Source organism: Cucumis sativus, chromosome 1, assembly GCF_000004075.3.
Source record: "Cucumis sativus cultivar 9930 chromosome 1, Cucumber_9930_V3, whole genome shotgun sequence".
NCBI lineage: Eukaryota > Viridiplantae > Streptophyta > Magnoliopsida > Cucurbitales > Cucurbitaceae > Cucumis > Cucumis sativus.
In genome coordinates this window covers 20,177,726-20,202,386 of record NC_026655.2, presented here as the reverse complement: position 1 = coordinate 20,202,386, position 24,661 = coordinate 20,177,726, and the positions used below count along the sequence as shown (strand labels likewise).

General features: G+C 34.6%; 2 protein-coding genes across 2 annotated transcripts; both read right to left on the bottom strand.

The window, feature by feature from the left end:
- Positions 1-58: 58 nt before the first annotated feature.
- Positions 59-1,914, bottom strand: LOC101207281 (receptor-like protein 51). Its single transcript, XM_011659311.2, has one exon. The coding sequence runs from the start codon at positions 1,749-1,751 to the stop codon at positions 360-362; it is 1,392 nt and encodes a 463-aa protein (XP_011657613.1). The 5' UTR covers positions 1,752-1,914; the 3' UTR covers positions 59-359.
- Positions 1,915-4,776: 2,862 nt separating this feature from the next.
- Positions 4,777-23,862, bottom strand: LOC101208988 (cellulose synthase A catalytic subunit 8 [UDP-forming]). Its single transcript, XM_031886562.1, has 24 exons — positions 23,603-23,862; positions 23,080-23,176; positions 19,116-19,177; positions 18,816-18,872; positions 18,529-18,588; positions 17,936-17,992; positions 17,760-17,802; positions 15,955-16,032; positions 14,896-15,214; positions 14,674-14,830; positions 14,503-14,574; positions 11,239-11,476; positions 10,816-10,892; positions 10,643-10,694; positions 10,418-10,559; positions 9,836-10,111; positions 8,224-8,569; positions 7,941-8,078; positions 7,324-7,449; positions 7,035-7,247; positions 6,627-6,891; positions 6,334-6,533; positions 5,852-6,205; positions 4,777-5,609 (listed from the first exon to the last, which is right to left on the bottom strand). Exons 1-24 carry the CDS (start codon positions 23,702-23,704, stop codon positions 5,022-5,024), a joined length of 4,119 nt encoding a protein of 1,372 aa, XP_031742422.1. The 5' UTR covers positions 23,705-23,862; the 3' UTR covers positions 4,777-5,021.
- Between the last annotated feature and the right edge of the window lie 799 nt (positions 23,863-24,661).

The following is a 24,661-nucleotide window of genomic DNA, read 5'->3' as shown; positions in this document are numbered from 1 at the left end:
TAATGATAAATGGAAGGAAAAACCCAGATTAAGACAAGACGGAGAGCTAGAAAGTTGAAACACTGAACATAATAGATTTTATTGAGACAATACAGCAAATCAAGTCATAATAGGAAAAACCAAAAGCGAAAGAAATGATGTCGATAACACCTAAAATGAATGCATCAAAACATGCCGCACTGAAAATCCTCTTCCCTCCAAATAATTGACATAACCAATCCACTAAAATAAAGAACAAACGCCAACCAAATTGTCCTACCCCTACATTTACAACGCTTATATGCCTCGCATGAATTCTTTACTATTACTTCTAACCAAAAAAATCCTACTCTAAAAGTAAAACCAATTGATTTTCACTCTCAACGACAACACTTGGACATACAAACCAGGAAAATAATGAGAAAAATTATGGAAGAAAGGCCAATTGCGACTCCAAGCACAACTTTATTTGGTCCATTATGAGACTCCTTATGGTGGGTGCTGGAATCATCTCCATCACTGTCATCGTAGTCGCTATTTTCATCAGCTGACGAATCATCCTTAGCTGGCGGTGGCGATAATGGAAGCCCGTGTCTATCGCAAGGAGCTATCCCAAGCTTCAGTTTGGATGATAGAATTGAATGGTTGTAGCAAAGATTGCTATTCCCCTTTATCCTAAACATTTCCAACCTTTTCAAGAATGACCCATTGAAGGGCATTACCCCATGAAATTGGTTATTCTCAAGATTCAGATACTTTAAGCTCTTCATCTCTGAAAGGAAGCTCGGAATTGTTCCATTGAACTGATTTGAGCTCAGATCGAGGTGAACCAATCCAGGAATTGCCGAAATTGATTCTGGGATCGATCCCGAAAACGAATTCGATGCCAACGACAAGTTCTGAAGCGATATCAAGTCCCCAACTGAAGTGGGTATCTCGCCAGTGAAAGAATTAGAAGCTAGATTCAGAGATTCAAGATTCTCCAGCAGAGTAATCGAAGTGGGTAGCTTTCCCTTGAGCGTATTACCCGAAAAATCAATGTGGGTAAGGTTGTGATTTAAATGTCTAGGAAAGAAACCCGTGAGATTCGCATTGGAAACGGTCACAGACTTAATGATATTCATTTTACCAAGTATGACGAAAGGACCGGAGGCATTAACAGGGACATTGGAAACAGAGAGATCGGTGAGGTTCTCAAGACGACTAAGCCAAACGCCGGTGAGCCTACGGAGGCTATTAGTGCAAGTGAAGGATCGGAGAGAGGCAACCAGATCGGCAGGAAAGCGAATGGGGGAAATGGGACAATCAACAAATTCGAGAGATCTGAGAGTGGAGAGGGATTTAAGAGCTGTGAATGACAAAGCAACATCTTCGGAGCAATTAGCCAAGCGTAGGAATACAAGGTGACGAAACGGCTCGGAGGAATCGCAAACGGTGGCGTTATGAAGTGAAGGTTGCTTGCAGGGGTCCTTGAAGGTGGGGATATTGAGTGACTGCAGAGCTCTAAGTTGCTTCGGGTCAAGAGAGTTTGAAGATGATGATGATGATGGTGGTGGTGGAGGTGGTGAAGAAGAAGAAGAAGGCGAAGGCGATGTCGGTGGGAGTAATGGCCGAGCTTGAGATGGAGCAGAGGTAGGAGATGGAGTTGGAGGAACTTCAATGGGGGCCGCCGGAATAATAGTCGGCTTGGTAGGTACGGAGGCGGCGGCGTTGACGGTGGAGAGTAAGAGCAGAATGGAGAGAATGAAGAGCGGTGGAAGTGGCGGTTTCATCGTTGTTTATAGAGACGTTGGGAGAGTGAGGTGAAGAAGATGCCAATTGAAGCTCAGAATGTGAACTTTTTAATAAGGCAAAGGGAAGGGGGGAGGGAAGTAGGAATGAATGGAATGGTTGAGATGATTACCAAAACACCCTTTCTTTTAGTCATTTTCACATAAATGCCCAACTAATTATTTTGGCTGAAAAAATAGAAATTAACCGATGAGAAATTAAAGCTTATTTCCAAATTCATCATTAAAGCTTTCATGTTGAGTTCAGATTTTGATGATTAAAATCTACAAGTACTTTCCAATCATAGTTTTAAAATAAATTAATCTTTCCAATAATGTATTGTTTATAAATTTGGTGTTTGTTCGTAATTGGGATGCTGATGAAAGAGAACATTAAACTTGCCAAAACAACAAACAAAAATAACTCAATCAATTATCAACTCTAATACATGTTTTTCTATATAATTTCTCAATTTTGATTTTATAGCTATCCCAATACCTCTCTTACTAATCGATATAGGTTTCCTAACATATATACCAATTATCATGTTATTAATTTTATTCACATATCAATATTTTCATACTTGCATAAGATTGGTGAATTGATCCATATTTTTATTAGATTGATGAGTTACAAACATCCAAATGTTTACAACATAAATACTAAATACTAACCCGGTAAACTTGCTTCAAATCATAAGTTTTTTCAATCTTCTCCATTATAGCAAATTGAGTTAACTTATTTATAAATATAGTAAAACTTTAATTTCAATTGTGATAAACTCAAATAGATATTTATCACTTTAGTGATAGATATTGATAGACGTTTATCTTATTTCATCACTAAAAAAAGAAAAAATCTTGTTATATTTGTAAATATTTGTTAACAATTTTCTCCTTTAAAATAATTATACTAACATTTATATTTTCTTTTTAATTTAAACTCCAAAGTTCAAGTTTATATTGATATAATTATTAATTTAAAGTTTAAATTGATACCATCCTTAAAAACCATTTGGAGAAGGAAAGAAATAAAGGGATAAAGGAGTATGAAAAAGGTGGTTATAAAAGGAAAATGATTATTATAATCATTATTTGGGGGGAAAATAAGTATGAGAAATATTAGAGAATTATGATAATTTTTGTTTGGAGGAAAGATCATGAGAATCCCCATTTGGAAAAAGGAATAAGTGGTAAGTATTATGACAATTTTTTTTTTTGTTATTATTATTATTTAATTTGTACTCTGGTAGTTTTCTTAAAAAAATTCTTATCGTAAATATAGGACACAAATATTCTTATTTTTAATTACCAAAATTTGAACTTTTTATCGAAAAACATGTTCCATTAGTTTTCATATTTTGTAGCAATCTTTTCGTGCCAATGAATTAATTGATTTCTTACATGCGGAATAAATTATATCTATTTTTTTTAATTGATGTTGTAAGTGTAATATCCAAAAAAAAATATTGTTTATTATTTATTTTTAAATTCGTACTCTTGTATTTTTTTTTAAAAAAAATTGTATGGTAGACTCCATACACAAATATTCATATTTTTAATTTACCGAAATTTGAAATTTTTATCGAAAAGTATATTCCATTAGTTTTCATAAATACGATGTCAATTTTGAACGTTTTGTACAAAAGCTTTCCAGCCAATAAATTTAGTGATGTGTTATGTGCGAAAGAAATTATTATTATTTTTTTAAAAAAAATTGATGTTGTAAATGCAATATCGAAAAATTTTATTATTTTAAATTTGCACTCTTGTATTTTTTTTAACAATCTTATTCTAGATCCAATACACAAATATTCGTATTTTTAACTTATTGAAATTTGAATTTTTTATTATCGAAAAACATGTTCCATTAGTTTTCGTAAATACGATGTCGACTTTGAACGTTTTGTACGCAAGCTTTTCGTGCTAATAAAATTATTTAAGTGCAAAAGAAATTATATCTATTTTTAAAAAATTAATGTTGTTAAGGCAATATTGGAAAATTTTATTTTTTATTTTTTTATTTTTTTAATTCCTACTCTTGTATTTTTCTTTTTAAATTTGTTTTCGTAGATTCAATACACAAATATTCGTATTTTTAATTTATCAAAATTTGAATTTTTTATCGAAAAACATGTTTCATTAGTTTTCGTAAATATGATGTCAACTTTAAATGTTTTGTATGCAAGCTTTTCGAGTCAATAAATTTATTGATGCATTATGTGCAAAAGAAATTATATTTATTTTTTAAAATTGATGTTGTAAGTGCAATATCGAAAAATTGTGCATCGTTAACAATTGATTTAAAAAACGACGACAAACATAATAACATGGAAACAAAATGAAATATGAAAAAAAAATTATTTAAACGGTGAACATCAATTACACCATACAACCGAATAATGCAAAAAAAAAAAAAAAAAACAACAATCAAAACCAAAACAAAAGTGGGTCATCCGATTCAAGTTGACAATCTTAAGTGAAATTAAATTAATTAAATATTTAATTAATTATTAGATTTGAATTTTTAATTGGGTTGAATTTGAATTTAATTAAATATTTTTTGTGTTTATTTAATTAGATTGAAGAGGTGAATTTGGTTAAAAATTTGATAATTACATGTGTACGTGGATATACATATAAAATTGTTGTGAAAAAAATAAAAGGAAAATTATATTTGTTAAAATATAATTATTAAAGAAAATATATTTATATTTTGAAAAAAAAAAAAAAAAACGTTTGATGTTATTGGAAAATTATTTATTGAAGAAAGAAAAACTGAGAGGAGGAAAGAGAAGGATTAAAAAGGAATTAAGGGAAAATAAATTTATTTTTTTCGCACTCCATAATCCTGGCCCCAAAAGTGAAAAGGACTCTTTCTTTTTTTCTTTCCCCCAGATAGCTCCTAAAGTTCAGTCTATAAATTGAAAATTTTCTTGATTTTTTAGTTAGAAATATCCATCGATATCTAATTTGATTGATACTTCCATCTAATCTTACCTATGATCACTTTCTTAATGAATGCTTGTTTGCACCTAATAGAAGGTTTCTTTTAGATTTCTATTCAATTCAAATTGGTATTTCTCACACCAATGACTTACATTTACAAACTGAATCTCAGATGTTTAACCAAAACATTAATACATATTTAGATGAATCTTTATGTTTTCATCTCAAACTATGACATTAGGAAACTGGTAATCAATCCTACAAACAATCACAGCAGTCTTTGAAAAGCAGTGGAAGGGTTGTGATAAATTTCTTCAATATTACTCAACAATCTATTGCAATGCAGCTCTGTGCAACGGTTGTACTGTCAACTTGGTTCACAAATGGGTTTATCTTCACCCAAACAAGTGAGAAAACTGATGCCAACAGTACTGACCATAAAACAACAATGGTAGGCGTCCTGTTTTGGCGACCCATGAGACCTTTGAGGAATGGATAGAGATGAAAAATCACCCAGAAGGCAAAGAAGACCTTGCCAAAAAGAGGTCCCCAAGCTTCATATCCACCATTTAATGCATCAGAAAATCCAGCAACGACACCGACCATGTTAACGACAATAAGAGTTGTAGGAGGGATCAAAAGTGTTGTCCATTTCACCATGTAAAGCTCTCCGAACTCAGCATCGTCAGCTGCCTTTGCAGTAACTGTGAAGTTGGTGTCAATGCCGGCTAACATCTTTAGGAACCCTTGGAAGACAGCAAAGAGATGGGCTGAGACGCCTCCTATGACCCAAAACTGTTCGTTACGCCATATATCTTCAATGCTAACACCACTCCAACGCAGCTCAAGAACACTTGTGAGAATGATGGACAGGAAGAGACCGAGAAAAAGGGTACTCGCTAGGTTCGAGAGCTGCATAATGTTGAAGAGATGACTTATTTAAAGAACCAAAACTAATTAGGAAAAATGTGAGAAGGAAACATACAGAAGGGTTTATCTAATAATAGGGATATTCAGTCCCACAAATGCAAGAGCCACATGATTCTATTAGAGTATTTCCAAGTATTATGAACAGACATGGAAAGGAAATACTGCTTAAAGTATACATTTTGAGTTTGTTAGGACAACAATAATGCAAAGGGTGAAATATTTACCGTTGGTATGATGAATTTCCCCGTCAACAGGCAGATTGCAGGCAACGAGCAGTAGGCAACGAGAGGGAGGGAAGTGAACGGATAGACAATGGTGTTTATGTATGCCATTCTTTGGAGCCATTTGAGTCGTCCGCCTGCGAATCCATACCATAATGGACAATGTCTACTGAGAAAAATCTCAACAGATCCGAGTGCCCATCGAAGAACTTGGTGCAGACGATCGGAAAGGTTAATCGGGGCTGATCCTTTGAATGCTGGCCTCATGGGCATGCAGTAGATGGACCTCCATCCTCGGCAATGCATCTTGAAACCCGTTAAGATATCCTCAGTGACCGAACCGTATATCCAACCAATCTAAAAAAGCAGAACCATAAGCCCAAAAATGGTTGACAAGTGTTTAGAAAATATTGACTGAAGCACATATATATGTAAAAGAGAGACAATAGTTCTAATAATGTGCTAATATCAACTAAAACTAATACCTCTTTTCCCCAGGCAGTCTTCTCTTCATAACCACAGCCAATGACATGAATTGCTTCTTTGATCAAAGTCGATGGATTTGCAGATTCTGCAACTCCTCCATTTTCCATTAGTGTAGACTCAATAAATACAGAAGATAAGCCAAAAGTTTTCTCAAAGCTCAATTGAGAAATTAGCATTGACCTCTCGTACTCATCATAATCTGTGGAACAAAGTCAAAACTAGATTCAAGAAAGAACCCAGAAAACTACCGCCTAAAATTTCTAAAACCAAATTCCTCCAAGATTAAACTTACTATCTATTTCCCCGAGGTTAAAGATTGCAGCATCAAGCTCTTCTCTTTTTGCATCTCTCTGAATCTCAGTCGGATCTTTTGAAATCTTCTTGGAAGGACAGCAGCACGAGCAGCAGCCACACCAGGAGCAGGATGATGATGATGATTTCTTCGATAAGCTAGGCAGTGTAGGAGGTCCGTAGCCATAAAGAGCCTGTCTATTGAAAACACAACCTGTACCCACGTATACTGGTCCCTGGATCCCATCCAATCCTTTCATGTTCACCTGAAACAAAAATGAAGATCCTCACTGCTGATGAACTCAGATGCTCTTGTGAAACATGGAAAGTTTCTATCAATTATTCTTCTGCAGGGAACTGATAGAGTAATCATATGTACTTTTAAAAAATAAAACTAATTTAAACTCACATCAAAGAAAACAGTGTTGCGATTGGCATATCGATCACTTCGATCAATGCCATCAAACCTCTGAGGAAATTGAACATAGCATACATCTCTGCCTACTTGTGGGTCCATCAAGAAACACATTGCCTCACGTATAGCTTGGCTATTGTTAACATAATGATCACAATCAAGGTTGAGAATGAAGGGGGCGTTTGTGAGAACTGCAGATACTCTCACCTGTTTAAGGACAAATATTTGAGCATACAACTTTGATGGGCTAGCAACAAATAAAATATCGTAGATAATTGAGTACCAGAGCATTTTCAGCACCAGCTTTTTTGTGATGTTGGTAACCAGGCCTCTTCTCTCTAGAGACATAGACTAGTCGAGGAAGTTCATTACCCTCTATGTCATGGGCGCCGGTATTTCCAAGAAAAACCTGAAACAATCCATCCTCCGTCATTGAACATTTTGATTCAATTTTTTAAGTGAAAGACAAAGAAAATGCGTTGATAAACTATTGAACATAATGGACACAGAAAAATAGAAGGGATTATACAAATTTTCTAAGATATTAAAACTCGAATGGACAAGCAGTAAGGTCTTGAACCATTTTGAAACAAAGATTTTTAGGAGCATTTGATGCTTCTTAAACTAAAGTAAAATCATTACTGAAGAACTTCAAAAGTCTCCAATCATTGCAGAAGATATAAACAAAAACGTACTCTAATAGTTGTTAATTCTACGCCAGTCAAATTTGGTCCAGGTTCGATACAATTTGAACTGAACTTTTCTATTAAGGTAGGGCATTCAGAGAGTCGAACATTTCATGATACACAAGATAAACTTGAAACTGACGTAGAAAAGCAGGTGAGCATTCTTCTCTATTAGTAGAATAACGCAAATGGAATCAAATGAATAGTGTTTAACCTGAATCATTCCAGGGTGGTCACGTGGGTTATTTCCTGGCCAAGCTGTTCCATCTTGCATGGACCAGCCTTCATCTGGCGTTTTCTGAGCCTTTGCTACCAAAGCATTGACTCGTACTTTAAACTCTTCATAAGCTCTCTGCCACAAATCAGCAGACTGATTGTTAAATATTTGTTTCCAACCATTGACATAATGATATACTAAACACAAATCAACCAAGTCACTTAATCATGGCAATGACCAACAAGGAGCAGACTGTGAAGAAGAAGCTTGAAGTTCTTACTTTCATTGCTCTGCGTTCCTTGACAAAAGAAGGTTGCACTTTATCTTTCAAATAGTCTATTTTCTGGGAGAAGTAAAACTCAGGAGCTCGAGGTTCAATGGAGAATTTCTTGCAGAATGGAACCCACATTCTTGCAAAGTCGGCTGTTTCAACTAGAGATTCAAATGTAAGCATAGCTGCACCATCGTCAGACACATAGCAGGAAACTTTATCGACAGGATAGTCCACAGCAAGGATCGAAAGCACGGTATTGGCAGTGATTAGTGGAGGTTCTTTCAATGGATCAACAGTACTCACAAAAAAATCCACAGCAGCAAGCTGAGAAGGTTCTCCCTCTCTTTCAAACCTGACGTCAAAAACAAATAAACACACACAATCAGGAGCACTAGACTGAAGCACCCTAACCTACCACCTTTTTTGTTTCTAATTAGTTAGTTCCATATTTTATCTGACATTTTATCATTCTACCTGGCCTACATGGTATCCAGATTACACTGTTTTAGGAAATGAATTTGGGCATTGACTGAAAGCGACATAACTATAACAATATGATTCTAGAGTACTCCGTAACTAAAAAAACTTATTTTGCCAAATCTGAGTATAACTAAATTGGTTAAGCATATGGTCTCATCTAAGAGGCTAGAGGTGGAAATCTGTCATTTTTTGTTGTTGAACTCAAGTTGAGAAAACTTATTTTAGCAGTCCAGTTGATTATTTAAAAACAAACTATTACAACTGAGGGCAGAAAATGGAGTCACCAAAGCTTTTTTGATACATTACAACACCCAAAACATGAATTATAAAAACAACGCTCCCAAAAGTTGTTTGATAACCATTCTGTTTTTTATTTTTAGTTTTTGAAAAATAAATTTATAAAGAAAGCATTTTCTAAAATAGCAAAATAAATTAAATATTTAGAAGCTATAGCAAAATTTTAGATTCTATCAATGATAAGAAACTAATAGACATTTATCACTATCTATCAATACTAATGATAGAAGCATATCAGTGTCTTTAATATCAATTATTGATAAAATCTGAAAGTTTTGCTATATGTTGTAATCTGAAAGTTTTGCTATATGTTGTAAGCACTTTATCAAATTTGTTATTTTTGAAAATTTCCTGTTTATAAACATGAAAAATTGCATTAGATGACAAAAAAATTTAGAAAAAACGGCTCATAATATATATATTTTTTCATATTGCAAATTTGGTAAATATAACGGTAGTCAACGATAATTTGCTTTTAAACTTGCTATTTTTGCAATTTTGAAATGTAAGTGACATAGACTCTATTTTCATAAATTTTTTTTGTTATTTTTGCAAACTCGCCTATATACATCATCTCCACCAATTAGTTCCTTTATTTAGTTATTCATTTTCTACCAATATTTTCCAAAAGCAAGTGAAGTTGTAAAAACATAAAAATAAAATAAACTCAAAAACTTGTTTTTTCATTTTTTAGACTTTGACTAAAAATTGAAGGGTTGCAAATAAACATGAAAACCATAATAGAAAAATTGGAAGAATATAAGCATAAGTTTTATAAGTAGAAAATAAAAAGGGAAACCGTTGTCAAATGGGGCCACATCAATAAGTTCTAAGCTCCTACCTGGCCGATAATCTGTCAATGAATGTGTCTCTGCAGACGGGAAACCATTTAGGGAACTGATCCAACACCCAGGAGAAGGCAAACCAGATTTCGCATATGATAGAAGTGAGCCATAGACCAAAAGCACTATCAACAGGATTTGTTATTCGATACTGAAAGAAAAGAGCTAGAATGATCAATCGCATGATTATCACGATTCTGTATGGTGTTAATCTGCTGGAAGGAATTGGATAAACTGAAGAAAATGAGTGTGTAACCGCAGCCTCCTCTGAAATCCTGGAAGAACAAAAATCACATTTTTCATAAGTTGTTGTGACTACATATCATATAATCAGAACAATGTTATTCCAGCCTTTCTCCTGACTAAAATTCATGACAGTAGTTTACATTCTCCTCGTAAATATGATGTCAAAAATCTAAGTCATCAAAAAGTGTGCGGTACGAAGTCAGTTTATAGAAAAGCACATCAGCAAACAGAAACCACCTTTTTGCTCCAATCATGCAAGGGCACGACCAATATGATCATTAAATTGTTAGAAATCAGATTAAAAAAAGAAAAAACCAAGACCTCCTTAGACTTACTGTTTCTCCTCCATTTGTTGATGGACGGGAATTTGAGCTTCCTGTTCAGTTTTCACGGCAGGCCGTTTCTTTTTATTCTTCTTATCCTTCCAACTCTCTACTCTGTTCTTCCAAATAGGGTTCCCAGATTCATCATTCAATTCTTCACAAAATCAGGAAGAGATTATTAAAAATGGAACAATATTAAAAGCTTCCAACATGATTCATAAAATGAACATTCTTTACCACTATCCACTGTCGACACACTACTGACATGTCTAGCATGAACACCAACGTCCTAAGCAAAGAAACAAAAACAACAAAATTGAGATATAACCTCGAGTGTCTAATATAAGGAAATTCAATAGTAAACACCTTTAACTCGGTCACAAGTAAACAAAACTGACAATAAATTTTACCTGAGAATGACTGAGATGAGATGCCATAGTGTTTCGATCTCCTGATCTCTTTGTATCAGCATCCATCAGCAAGTTCTCTGAAAATTCGGAACCACTAATATATTGTGATCAACGAGAAACATAGGACGGAATAACTTTCTAAATACGTAAAGACACTTTTAAATCATTCCAATCAGGCCTTGATTCTCATAGACACTCTATACTTCCTAACCAATTCCTTTAAGTATTAGCGAATCCATAGTTAACATAACTCCCTACATGGAAGTATCTAAGACTATTAAACTCTCAAACAACATATGGTCAATCACAAGTGAACTCAAATAGTAATAGAAATTTCACTCAATTAAATTCAAGCGCATGAACAGCAAAAGCACAAGACTACAAATGAAAGAAACTAGATTAGTTCAACCGATCAGAGGATACCATCAAATGGAGAGCCACACCGCAAGCAAACATTTCGGCCTTCCTTAATATCATACTGAACACAGACTTTACAAATAGGAAAATGGCACTCATGGCAAGCAACGAAAAGCTGGCCATTGCCATCAACCCCGACTGGCTCACCACAAGTGTGGCAAATGGGAACATCAGAAACCATCATCTTGTTTCTCACTTCTCCTTTCTTCGGAGAACCCTGATTCTGGAACCTCAAATCAAAGAATCAGCCCCCGAAGCCCCGCAATCCAGGCTTTGCGAGTGATTTTAAATGGAAAACACAAACCCAGATGGGTGGAATCGATCTGTGCGAAAAGGGGGGTGAAAGCATTTTAGAAATGGAGGAAAATGGAGGGTAGTAGTTGGAAAGATGAGAGAGGTTGGGAAGTTGGTTTCAGCCATCTGCAGAGGAGAGGAAGAAGAGATGAGAAGCAAAGTGTGTGTAGAAACAGATTTGAATTTTTGCGGGAAGTGTAAGCAAAGATTTGGTTAGGGAGAGTACGTCTTTGATTTGAACTACTAACAGACGATTGTGCACCAACCCAAACCGCTACAGAAGAAACTGGAAAAGCAACCCCACAAACACAAGCAACCCAGAGTCTGTGAATCTTCCAATTGAAGTGCAATTCTTAGTGAAGTGTGAATCTTCTTCATTCGAACTAGACCCATGAAAAGAAAACTAGTGGCGCTAAAACAAATCAAAACTTAGGCTACCGTTGATTCATGCAAAATTTCATAAAGTAACCAAATAGTAAAAACTTTTCTATCACCTGTTCTTTTCCACTTATCTTTCCTTTCTCTCTCCAACCAATGTGCACCAAAATTTTACATATATTATCATAAGTATTTGATCACGTAGTATTTTTTTAAATGATTGCTTAATAGTAAGTGGTCAATAGTTTGGACTCAACCACATGATCACACACTGAAAATTTCTTTTTTACTCTTGTGATATAAATTAAAGTTGAATCACAATCGTCTCTTACCTCGTCCGCTTAACTTTACTTCTTGTTCGCTTTCTCTCTTTGCTTATGCTTCTCTCAACGCTCATCTCACTACTCTCAATGGTTAGGAGGTCGATGAAAATACATTTGAAGTTCAAAGAGAATACGAAATGTGCGTTGAGAGAAGCATAAGCGAAAAGAAAAAGCAAATGAAAAAAAAAAGTTAAGTGAATGGAGTAAGAGATGATTGAGATTCAACCTTATTTTATATCACAAGGGTAAAAATGATATTTCACATGTTATTTAGGTGTTCATCTGATCACGTACTTCAGTCTAAACGTTATTTCACTTACTATTAAGCGATTGTTGAATAAATACTAAGTGATCACGCACTTGTAATAATATGTAAAATCTGTAAATTTTGGTGTATTGAAGAAGTTGCTTGGAGAGAAAGGAAAAGTAAAGATAAGAATGTAAGTTCACATAGCCAAAAGGTTAGTTGGAATAAAGTTTTTAGAAATGAGTAACTAATAGAAAAGTTTTTACTATTTGAGTTACTTTAACAAAAAAATTATGTTGATTCGTGTGTTCATGGATTGGTTAATTGTTGAGTTCATGATATTTGTTACAAAGAATAACTATGAAATTTGAAAATGTTGTTTTTTCTTAAAAATAGAACTTGTTTTAAAGAACTAAAATGAGCATCATCTTGACCAAACCTACATAATCAATTTTCAAACATTAGCTGTTATGTAAATGATGATATTGTAAGTGATGCCGTGTAGACTTTTCAACTCTTACACATTAACTACTTTTAAGGAGAACTTTTACCCATTAGCAAAGAAAGAAAATCTTTCCAAAGCTTCTTTAACAAAATATAATCAAAGTTCAAAAATCAACCCCAAAGTTCATAAACAATTGGAATAATTTAAAAAATTAACAAACGACACTAAATCCAATATATTTGAGTTGAACCGTCTCACTTTGGTTATGTGAGTGTCCCAACCTACTAGGTTTGTTTCAATATTTCAACAAAGATATAATAAATTATGTAACTCCTGAGTTTAGAGGGAACTTGATTACATTTTAATAAGATGGATATTAAATACGTAAAAGTATGGTTAAAAAAAACTTAAAAAGTTAAGACTTACTCTTTACACCAACAAATTATAAATACAAATGTTTAGTTTAGTGCTTAGTTTGAAACAATTATAGGGTGTTTCCTTTAAAAAAAAATTTAAGATGTATGTAAGTGATAACAAAGCATGCTAAAATGATTTGTATTGATCAACCTTAGAAGTCTTCAAGACAAGTAAAAATGATGTTATCAAGTTACAAGGATGTAGAGAAATGTCAAGACCATCCACCGCCAAATCCAAATTCTAAATATTAGACTTGAAGTGTTACAAAGTATCACTAGGGTGACGTAACAATTGGTGCAAAGTTTATTTCATTTTAAAAATGCCGAGAATTGTATTATCAAAAACAAGTTTGTTCATCCTTTTCTTCCATGAATTTCCAAATTTTCGACAAAATTTGATGTCTGTCAATGATAAAAGTCAAAAATTTTGTAATATTTTTAACAATTTTATTATTTATAATAATTTCCGCAGAATTTAAAAAACTACAAAAAAAACAATACTTGAGATTTGAGATTACAAAAATCCTAAAAAAATAAATAAAAATAGTTCATCTCTCTAAAAGAATTAAAACAAGAATAAGAATATTAAGGGTCTTTCCATTAGTCTTAAAACAAAACTAGAAAACACTATTCCTTCTTCCTTGAGAATTCTTGACATCATCAATTGAGTGATTTAGCCAAACTCTAAACTATATATAAATATATATAGTCATAACGTTTTTTTTCTCACAAAGAAACATTAAAAAGTGTATACAACTCCATGGAAAGGAAAACTACAAAACAAGTTAGACAACTAAATCTCCTGCCAGGCTTGTGTAATTTTGCATTAAATAGAACATCATGACTAATTACTTCAAATTATCTGTTTTTCTGTTTAATTCTCTACTTCAGAGATGAAAACCATGGTAAAGAATGGTGAGACAACAAACACAAATTTCAAAAACTAAAAAACTGAAAATCAAATGATTATTAGGAGGGTGCCGCACCTTGTAGGGCAGGCAAGATTTGGAAGCAATTTTTAGTAAATACTAAATCTTGGTGTCAAAATTGTTACTCTTTAAGGATCTATAATCAGATGCTTCAAATATAAGAACAGCAGCATAGTTCAGAATTCCTCAGATATCTTCCTAAGCTCTGATTATGAGGAATTTATGCAACATTATATACCTTCACTACTTTGCTAGTATCACAAACGATAAGGTTTTCTGTTTCAGAGGGAGTAGTACAAAGCCAATTCACCTGCAGAAGATTGAATTTCCAACTTAGAAACTAATTGATGAAGCACGAGTTAATGAGTAATGATATGGGTAGTGACATGCAACTAGAAATAAATACAACCTTTTTGCTCAGATTGATGTTCAAATGAAGAACCTCGTTGTTGCTGCTGCTAGTTTTCCCAGCATCAGGAACTTCACACCAATTCCAAAGCTTTATGCACTTATCATTCCCACCAGAAACTATAAACTTCCCTTTCTCTCCAAATTGAGAAAATGCCCTGAAAATTTCCACTTGGTAAGGGAGATTCGGTGCGTTGCGGAAGGGGAGAAAGAAATTACTTACACACAGGACACGGCAGCAGAATGTCCACCAACAGTGTAATCCAAATATAACTTCTTTCTTCCAGTTTGCTCTTGGTTATTCATATCACAAGCAGCTGTAACTCCCTTAGATCTTGATTGTACTTTTTTACCAGTTTTTGAGGAAGTCTTTGATTTCTCTGATTCAATATCAATCACATGAACAATACCGTCACCCCTTGCAACGACACATATCTGGCCCAATCTGTCCAGCATATTAACTTCAGGAACTGCTATTGCATGAATAAATGCAGGATTAAAACATTGTTCCGTGCTGCTGGATGGGTGGTTGTCAGGGATATCTGTTGAAACAAAACAATAAAAATATCAATAAAAGTGACATCTTATATGCGTGTGTATTTGACATTATCTGAACTGATGTTGGCATAATCGTTACTGTTGATATTCTTCATACATGATCGTTGACATTGACATAAAAAATTTTACAACTTAAATTATATGTATATTGCCAACAAGAAAGTACAATGGAGAGAGATGAGTTTCTGAGTCTAGTATTTTTCTTCAAAAGTGCGTATTACCATCATCAGTATCACCATTGCTGACATCATTGGCAATTTCATAAACCCAAGGGGCTCTATGCCAAACTTTTGCTTCTCACGGATGAAATAAAACTTGTACAGGCAAGATACAATACAAATATCTTTCAAGATTAAAACTACAACTAGTATATTGTATTCATCTATAAACCAATTCCACACGAGAAATATGTTCAGGCTAGAATTCTGAAGGGAAAATAGATTCAAACACTTGCATGACTCACTCTACAGGCAAATAAATCAAGTTTTGAATAATATAATTTTTTATACCAGAATTTAGCACCAATGGAAAATAAAAAATTTGTAAGTAAAAGGAAAAACTGAACAATTACCCCGAAAAATAGAGAAATCATACACCAATGTGGTGCTATAATTGGATGAACAAGCCGAAAAAGAAAAAAGAGTAAACTAGTGCAAACAAAAAGAAATGCATCATGCATGGAACAAGAATAACACATAAACAGATGGGCTGCATATGTACGAACCAAAATCAAGTACTTGGATGGGGCGACCTCTAGAAAAGTCCCACATGATGAGCTTTGAGTCAAGTCCTCCTGTAATAACTGCATAATGCCGGAATTGTGGAACAGAAGTCAGATAGAAAAGGTGAGGCTTCCAATTATCTAAACATGGGACAACTTTTATTTCTTTTTTTCTTCTTTTTTTTAAAAAAAGGAAACATGGAACAACTGGGACAACTTGAAAACATAAATGGTGCATATATAGCATCAAGAACAACAATTAGCAAGGAAACGAAAGTTGTGGGTGACCCCCAATTAGCAAAGAAACTAAAGATTATTTATACTCTTTTATGAACAAAGCAGACTACTATACACTTTGAAGTATCTTAAGATTCTTAACCTGAAAAGCAGAAAAACCCCAACAAGACAAAACAGAGGCAGCACTCTGCTATAATATATTGATGATAATACTCAGAATATAACACAAAACAGAGATATAATCCAAAAAAACAGTAGCAAAAAACAAGATCAACACCCAGCTCCTTAGAGAAGGCTGGAAACTTCTCCTAATGAAGGGTATGGAAGCTTTCACCTAAAAAACAACATAAAAACCTAAAACGGAAATCCCCAAAAACATTCCCCAAATCCCACAACCACCATGGGTTGGCCTAGTGGTAAAAAGGTCAAAAGCTAACTAAGAGATCATGTGTTCGATCCACAGTGGCCACCTATCTAGAAATTAATTTGCTACAGGTTTCCTTGACACCCAAATGTTGTAGGGTCAGACTGGTTTTCCCGTGAAATTAGTTGAGGTGTGTGTAAGCTAGCCCGGACACTCACGACACTCACGATATATATATATATATATAAACCAAATCCCACAGTGGGCCCTGGTGATGCTTTCTCTCTCGTTGCTCCCTGAATTGCCAAAAGTCATGTCAATTCCTGGCTCTGCCCCTTCTCTTGTATGTGTGTAATATTGGGGGTCTAAGAAGTACATCCTGACTTGTGACACGTTAACCACCAACAGTCCTAACTTTTCATTGTCCTGAATGTCTAAGAGTGACAGTCAGCATAAGAATAATATCCATAAATCCACAATAAATAGAACTTTTTTATTCTCTCAAATTAGTACCCTCTTCAATGTCTAGAGGTCATCCAAGTAAATATGCATGCGAAACAACACTTACAATAAATCCTGACTTTCTAGCCTAGGGTAACTTGTAACTTTAGAATTGGTTCTTTCTGTTAAGTATTTGTCTATAATATCCCAGAAAATTTTGAAACATATTCAGGACGTAGGATCCTAAAGCCATATTCAAATTGATGGACAAACTGTGAAAGAATAAGAAGTCTTCTCTGGACCGAATCATGGATCACACCAAAATCCAAATCCAGATTAAATACTGTAGGAAGCTGCTTTTTACAATAATCAATTAAATATGCCAACAAGCAGGATATATCGCAGTCAAGATTGAGACTCAAGCATTTGTATTATACAGACAGAAACCTTGAAACTTTAATATTTCCAACTTTCATGTTTCTTTTACTGCAATGAGATAAAGCCTCGTCATACTGAGAATCCAAACTAAATCTTAAGGTAATAATAACTCGTAATTCAATGTGTTTAGCCACTTATAAACAGTTCGCTGCCATATACTGATTAATAAAATAAGTGATATTGTTCCTGTAAAAATCAGAAACGATATATATTCCAAGATAAGTTATCATATCTAAACGATCAGAGTGCAGGCTGGACCACTGATGATCTGAAGTGAATGATCACGGGAGAATAAGTGGAGGTGAAAGTTACAATGTTTTGAGTTTACCTTCCCAGGGTCTCCAAGGAAGGAACTGAACACTGCTACAGATCTAAATATATGGTTCAGGATGCAAAGATGGGATCCATGTAACAAAACTAAAGAACCAAGCACGTGGGAAAACGAATGAAATACAGAAACCTGATTTATTAAAAAAAAAGGCTTCAAGTTATAGAAAAGGATACACTTGTATGGCCAGATCTTAATGTTTTATATAGGCAATTATTGTGAACATCAATGATCTGCCATAAAGAATATAATCAGCATCAAAATTGTCAATTTGGGAATAGTAAAAAAAACTATTTCTTGTGCATGTTTATTACTAAAAGGAGTGGAAATTCGTGGATTCTTGAACACAAAGAATAAGATTGGACAATACAATTTTTAAATTTCTATATATGTTATGTCAGTAAATAAAAAGTAACAGTAAAAAGTTTACAATATAGGTAATATCAACACTCAATATCATGCAATGAAAGTTAAAATGCTTATAGATAAAATACACAAAAGAAAAGCTTCAGTGAACTGCCTCCAAATAAGCTGACCAGGTTTTAGGAAAAAATGATGCTATCAAAACTTATGGGTTCACTGTCACTCAAACAGACATAGGAAAGCAACATCTGCTTAAAAATGTTATAAATAATTGAAGCTAGAATTTTTTAGTCCTTATGAGAAACCGAACTCAAATAAATATAGTTTCAACATCAACTTAAAAAATGCATGCTCACTTGAATTCAAATCCCAATAAAAGAAATCTCAGTAAGCTGAAGATGCTGACCTTAACATCACCACCATCATCAGCGGCGGCCAGAAAAGAAGCTTTTGGGCTACACGAAACCTGCATGGGAAAAATTTTAGACTAATTGTTACAGATCCAATAACAATTCTTTTTTCTAATTTAGAAAAAAGTATCTTGGATTTTGAAACAAGTCTCCAACCTTAAATAAAAAACTTGATAAAGGAATAACTTATTTCCATCGTTTCAACTGACAACCACCAAGGATCCCACCACCCCAAATATGTTAGTAATGATCCAACTAGAGCAAGATGCCTGATTAACTTTACCTGATTTATCTCCTCTTTGTTGTAGCTATAACTCCCCAACGGTTTCGATGCTGTGGCCTCCAAAAGTAAAAAGGAAAATGTAAGTCAATAGCAAAGTAACCATTGATGAACTAAAAGTTTGAAAGACATCCTCAAAGTGATATACACTTTCATGTATGAAAGACAAAAACATTACCAAAGTAGACAGACATATTTTGTAATATATATGCTAATTTGGGAGAAGTGTAGTTCAAAATGTTCTATTCTTTAAAATACAGATATATTTTGCAATATGTTTTTAACATTATGAAACTTACTTACCTGATGAACATCAAATGACTTAATTTCCTTCCCAGAGGAGATATAAATGACATCTTCATTCCCTGATAAGTAGAGAGGGAAAAATAAAAGGCAGAATGGATCAGCAAAAATTATAATGACAGAAATGAAATATTTCAAAATTATGCTATATAGGAGGTTTTCATTTCAATCTTGAAAAATTGCTAAACTTTTTTAGCCCGGGGCTTGGGTCGGCAGATCATTAAGTCTTCTAAAAGTTAGCACTAGGATGGATATGATTCAAGAATTTTTTTTTCCCATCGACGAATGGCTTACAAATAAGATTGAATAAATTATTTCTCCCAATGATATTGTTAAATAACCACTCGACACAAAAGCTTTGCTAATGAGTTATGGTAACTTTAATATTATATCAATACTCTAAGACTCCCCCTCATTTGTAGACTAGAAATTTTGGCAAAGGATCAACAAATGAGTCAATATCAACTGAAGAAGAAATGACTTTACAAGGGTTCGAACCCAAGACCTCGAATCTCTTGTTCTAATACTAGTAGGAGAGGGAAAAGAGAAGTAGCACGTGTCAATAAGTAACACGTGGGAATAATATGAGGGCTAGATAGTAATATAAATAAGAAAGAGGAGTTAGGCGGGAAAGTTAGTTAGGTTTTCATTTGGGTTGTGAGTCTTTCTCTGTCATTCCTTGAGAGATAGGAAGACAGTGGTTTCATTATCGCAATTGTATCCAAGGGATTCATCCTTATTCTACTACTAATAAAGTTGAAGTTTACATACACTGCGGATTCCATCAAATTGGTATAAGAGCGGTGAGATCCCCGGTTAAGAAAGAAAAAAATGGTACAGACTCAGATCGAAGAGAAGATGGAGATGTTCAAACAAGAAATACATGGCATTAAGAAGGAAATTAGCAAATTACCTGCGAAGGAAAGGACGTTGAATGAGTTAGCTAAGAATATGGAGAGACGGAATCAAATGATACTGCGAATCATGGAATCGGCTGCTCAAGATCGATCGACGATGAGCGAAAAATTAACCGAGTTATCCAGGCGGAATTCTCCGATGAAAGGTGTAGAAGACAGCGAAGGATCTTCAAGTTGAGAGATTGATATAAAGAAGGAAGAGAAGAAGGCGGACGACAAAGGCAGCAATGATCGAAACAAGTTTAAAAAAGTGGAGATGCCGATATTCAATGGAGATGATCCCGATTCTTGGCTCTTTCGTGCCGAAAGGTATTTCCAAATCCATAAACTTACTGAATCTGAGAAAATGATTGTTTCTACAATTAGTTTTGAAGGGCCGGCACTTAATTGGTATCGTTCCCAAGAGGAACGGGAGAAATTTGTTGATTGGGCTAACATGAAGGAAAGGTTGTTGATCTGATTTTGATCTGTGAGAGAGGGATCGTTGTATTTCGATCTGTGAGAGAGGGATTTTTGTATGGGAGATTTCTACGGATTCAACAGATGATAACGGTGGAGGAATATAGAAATTTGTTTGATAAGTGGGTAGCACCTTTATCAGACTTATCAGAGAAGGTTGTGGAAGAAACGTTTATGCCCGGATTAAAGCCATGGATCCAGGCCGAAATGGATTTTTGTGAACCGAAAGGACTAGCGCAGATGATGAGAATAGCGCAGAAGGTGGAAAACAAAGAAGATATTTGAAGAGAAACCAATCTATCCGGGTATTTCGGAGGAAAAGTAACTAACTCGTATAACAATTTTAAGGCTAATGCAAATGCAAAAACAAGAGAAAATAAGGGGAGTGTGAATTGGCCAATTAGGACGATCACTCTTAGGGGAACGACGATGGAAGAAGTGCGAAAGGAGGGGCCATCGAAGAGATTATCTGATGTCGAATTTCAATCTACGAAGGAGAAGGGATTGTGCTTCCGTTGTAATGAGAAATATTCTCATGACCATAAGTGCAAGACTAAGGAGAAAAGAGAGTTGCGTATGTTTGTAGTGGAAGGAGAAGGTGAGGAGTTCAAAATTCTTGAAGATGATGGCAGAGATCAGAAGGAATTGAACATCATTGAGATCACAGAGGCAAATCAAGCGGTGGTAGAGTTGTCCATTAATTCAGTCGTAGGTGAAAGGATTGATACAAGAAAAGGAAGTTATTGTGTTGATAGATTGCGGAGCAACACATAATTTCATTTCAAAAAAGTTGGTGAAGGAATTACAGTTGAACACAAAAGACACATCGAAATATGGTGTCATCCTGGGATCAGGTACGACGATAAAAGGGAAAGGTATATGTGAAGCTGTTGAGCTTCTGTAAGGAAGCTGAAAGGTGATCGATGAGTTTTTACCTTTGGAGTTGGGAGGGGTGGATGCTATATTAGGAATGCAATGGCTATATTCCTTGGAGACCACAGAAGTAGACTGGAAGACTTTGGTTCTAACATTCACACATCATGGGAAGAAAATCACTCATACAAGGTGATCCAAGTTTGACCAAGACCAGAGTGAGTTTGAAAATTTTAATGAAGAGTTGGGGAGAGGAAGACTAAGGCTTTCTAGTAGAATGCAGAGCCTTAGAAAGAAAGGAGACATCTGAGGAAGAAGACGCATTTGATGAAGAATTGACTGTGGAGGAATCGGTGGCAGTAGTGCTAAAGAGTTTTGAGGATGTGTTCGAGTGGCCTGAGACATTACCACCACGAAGAATGATAGAGCACCATATTCACTTAAAGACAGGAGTAGATCCAGTGAATGTGAGACCCTATCGTTATGCATATAAGCAGAAAACCGAAATGGAAAAGCTGGTTGAAGAATGTTAACATTTGGAGTAATAATACGGAGCACGAGCCCCTACTCAAGTCTAGTATTGCTGGTAAGAAAAAAAAAATGGAAGCTGGAGGTTTTGTGTGGATTATCGAGCCCTGAATAATGTAACTGTACCAGACAAATTTCCAATACCGGTAATTGAGGTACTCTTTGACGAACTGAATGGAGCTGTTATGTTTTCCAAGATTGATTTGAAGGCAGGTTATCACCAGATCAGAATGTGTGTGGAAGACGTGGAGAAGACTGCATTTAGAACTCATGAGGGCCATTACGAGTTCATGGTAATGCCCTTTGGGTTGACAAATGCACCCTCTACATTCCAATCATTAATGAATGCTGTGTTTAGGCCTTACTTGAGGAAGTTTGTGTCAGTATTCTTTGATGATATATTGATCTATATTAGGGATCTAAAAACTCATTTATATTCGGATTTTCACCTTGAGGACAAGGTAAATTTGGAGAAGGAGTGTAATGATAGACCCCCTATCATTCATCAATATAGTAGGAGAGGGAAAAGAGAAGTAACACGTGGGAATAAGTAACACATGGGAATAATATGAGGGCTAGATAGTAATATAAATAAGAAAGAGGAGTTAGGTGGGAAAGTTAGTTAGGTTTTCATTTGGGTTGTGAGTCTTTCTCTGTCATTCCTTGAGAGATAGGAAGACGGTGGTTTCGTTATCGCAATTATATCCAAGGGATTCATTCTTATTCTACTATCAATAAAGTTGAAGTTTACATACACTGCGGATTCCATCATATTCTAACAACAATATGTTTTGTGAACCAAGATACACCAAACAAACTTGAGAAACCTACAACGTAAAATGTCATCTAACTCAGTAAGGAAACACAGTCTCCCATTCCCATATTCTAGATTCCCCCAAGTTTTTTAATAGAGGCACTTCAATTCAATGTTTTCTTATCAACGATAATTTTTCTTTCTTTTTTTTTTCCAGAAAAACACGATCTTTACCAGCAATAAACTACAGTAAAATAAAAGAAAAAATTTAGCCTGGTGGACTGGCACACACCGGATTTTAGTTAATGCAAGCTTCATTAATGTTCTTTAATATGGATATACTTGAGATTGAAGAATTCAATGCGATATGGCGATTACTGATTTCATCCACCATTGAGAATTAAACAAAGAAATAAGTAGAAGAAAAATGGACCTGGCTTGAAACATATGGATGAAATAGGCTCTTTTCCTACTTCCATAATGGATACAACATCTTTGCATCTCATGTCAAACCAGCAAACACAACCATCCTACACACACACTCCAGAAAATGTAGAAGGGGAGTAAATTATGAAGTATTGACGTCATTAAAGAAGAGCTAAGTACAATTATCTTATGTAGTCCAAGCAGTTATAACTAACATAATCACAGTCATATAAAAGCCAAAATCATACAACAAATCTATGTCCTCGATTGTTTCTAACGTCAATTGTAGAACACCAATTTTTCAGGTTTAACAGCCTTCCCTGGTAAAATTTGAAGCTCAAATCAAGCACGGAAACTGTACAGACAGAAGTTATATTGAGATGTAATTACAGACTCAGGGAAGCTTGTGAAAACTTCAAAAACTCCGCTTAAACGCCAACACAAAGAAAAGGTTATAAAAAAAATTGGGAGGTGATCTTTAGCTACCGATACTTATTTTGAAATAGGCCATAAGTAGAGCCTTAATCTACCTCGCCTGAAGTGGCGACGAGGCCAGGACGGTCATTCGAGGCGACGCAGCACGTGGCAGTGCCTTTGTGACCTCTTAGTCGTCTCGGCGGGGCGTCCGACATCTCTGCCTCTATGCGCCTCGGTGAATTGGTCTGCCGACGGCCAACGAGTCGCCGATGATCGTGAAATTGGGTGTTCTTTGGACCAGCAGCCTAATCAGCTCAAACTCAACTCTGGGCCGCTTCAGTTTCAGCCCAAAGCTTAAAGCTCAATCATTTGCTTTCCAAAACACCTTTTTCTTCTTCTTCTTCTTCTTCTTTTTTAAAAGTTATTTCTATTTTGACAAAATTTTCTAAATTTCTAAAACAATAACAATGTTTTATTCATTGTTAGTAGTGAATTCATAGTAGGGAATTTATTAGTCTTGGGTACGTATCATTGAACCAATATTTGTTTGTTAATAAATAAAACAAATATTATATATTAGTTGAGTTATGCTCACTTTATCTATTTTTTTTTACTTTAGCTTTTAAAATAGAGGCATTTTTAAAAATAGAAAAATAAATTAAAATATTTACAAGCTATAGCAAAATTTTGGATTTTATCAGAGATAGTCTTCTATTAATATAGCGTATCAATAACTATCCGTAATAGAATTTGTTATAGATCGTAATATTTTGTAAAATCTACTGTTTTTAAAAAAATTACTTTAAAATATTGCAATATTATTAAAAATATAATAACAATAACCTAATATTTTAGAAGTTTTAATTTAACTATTAAGTTGTTAATTTTTTACCCTTTGTATTTTTGTTGCCAAGGTATTGAATGGCTTAAAACAATGAGACTTCAAAGTCTAAGGTCAAACCATAAACAAAAACATTACAAATCAAGAGAATGAATATGATAAAAACCAACCAAATAAACAAATAAAGAGCATACACAACTCAAGGAAACATGTCACAAAGAGAGAGACTTTTGAATGCACACAAGAGAAGTTCCAAATCACTTAGAACAACAAATAAGAACCTTTCACCAAACAATTAGATTAATCACTTGGAGAAGATGCAAAGTATATA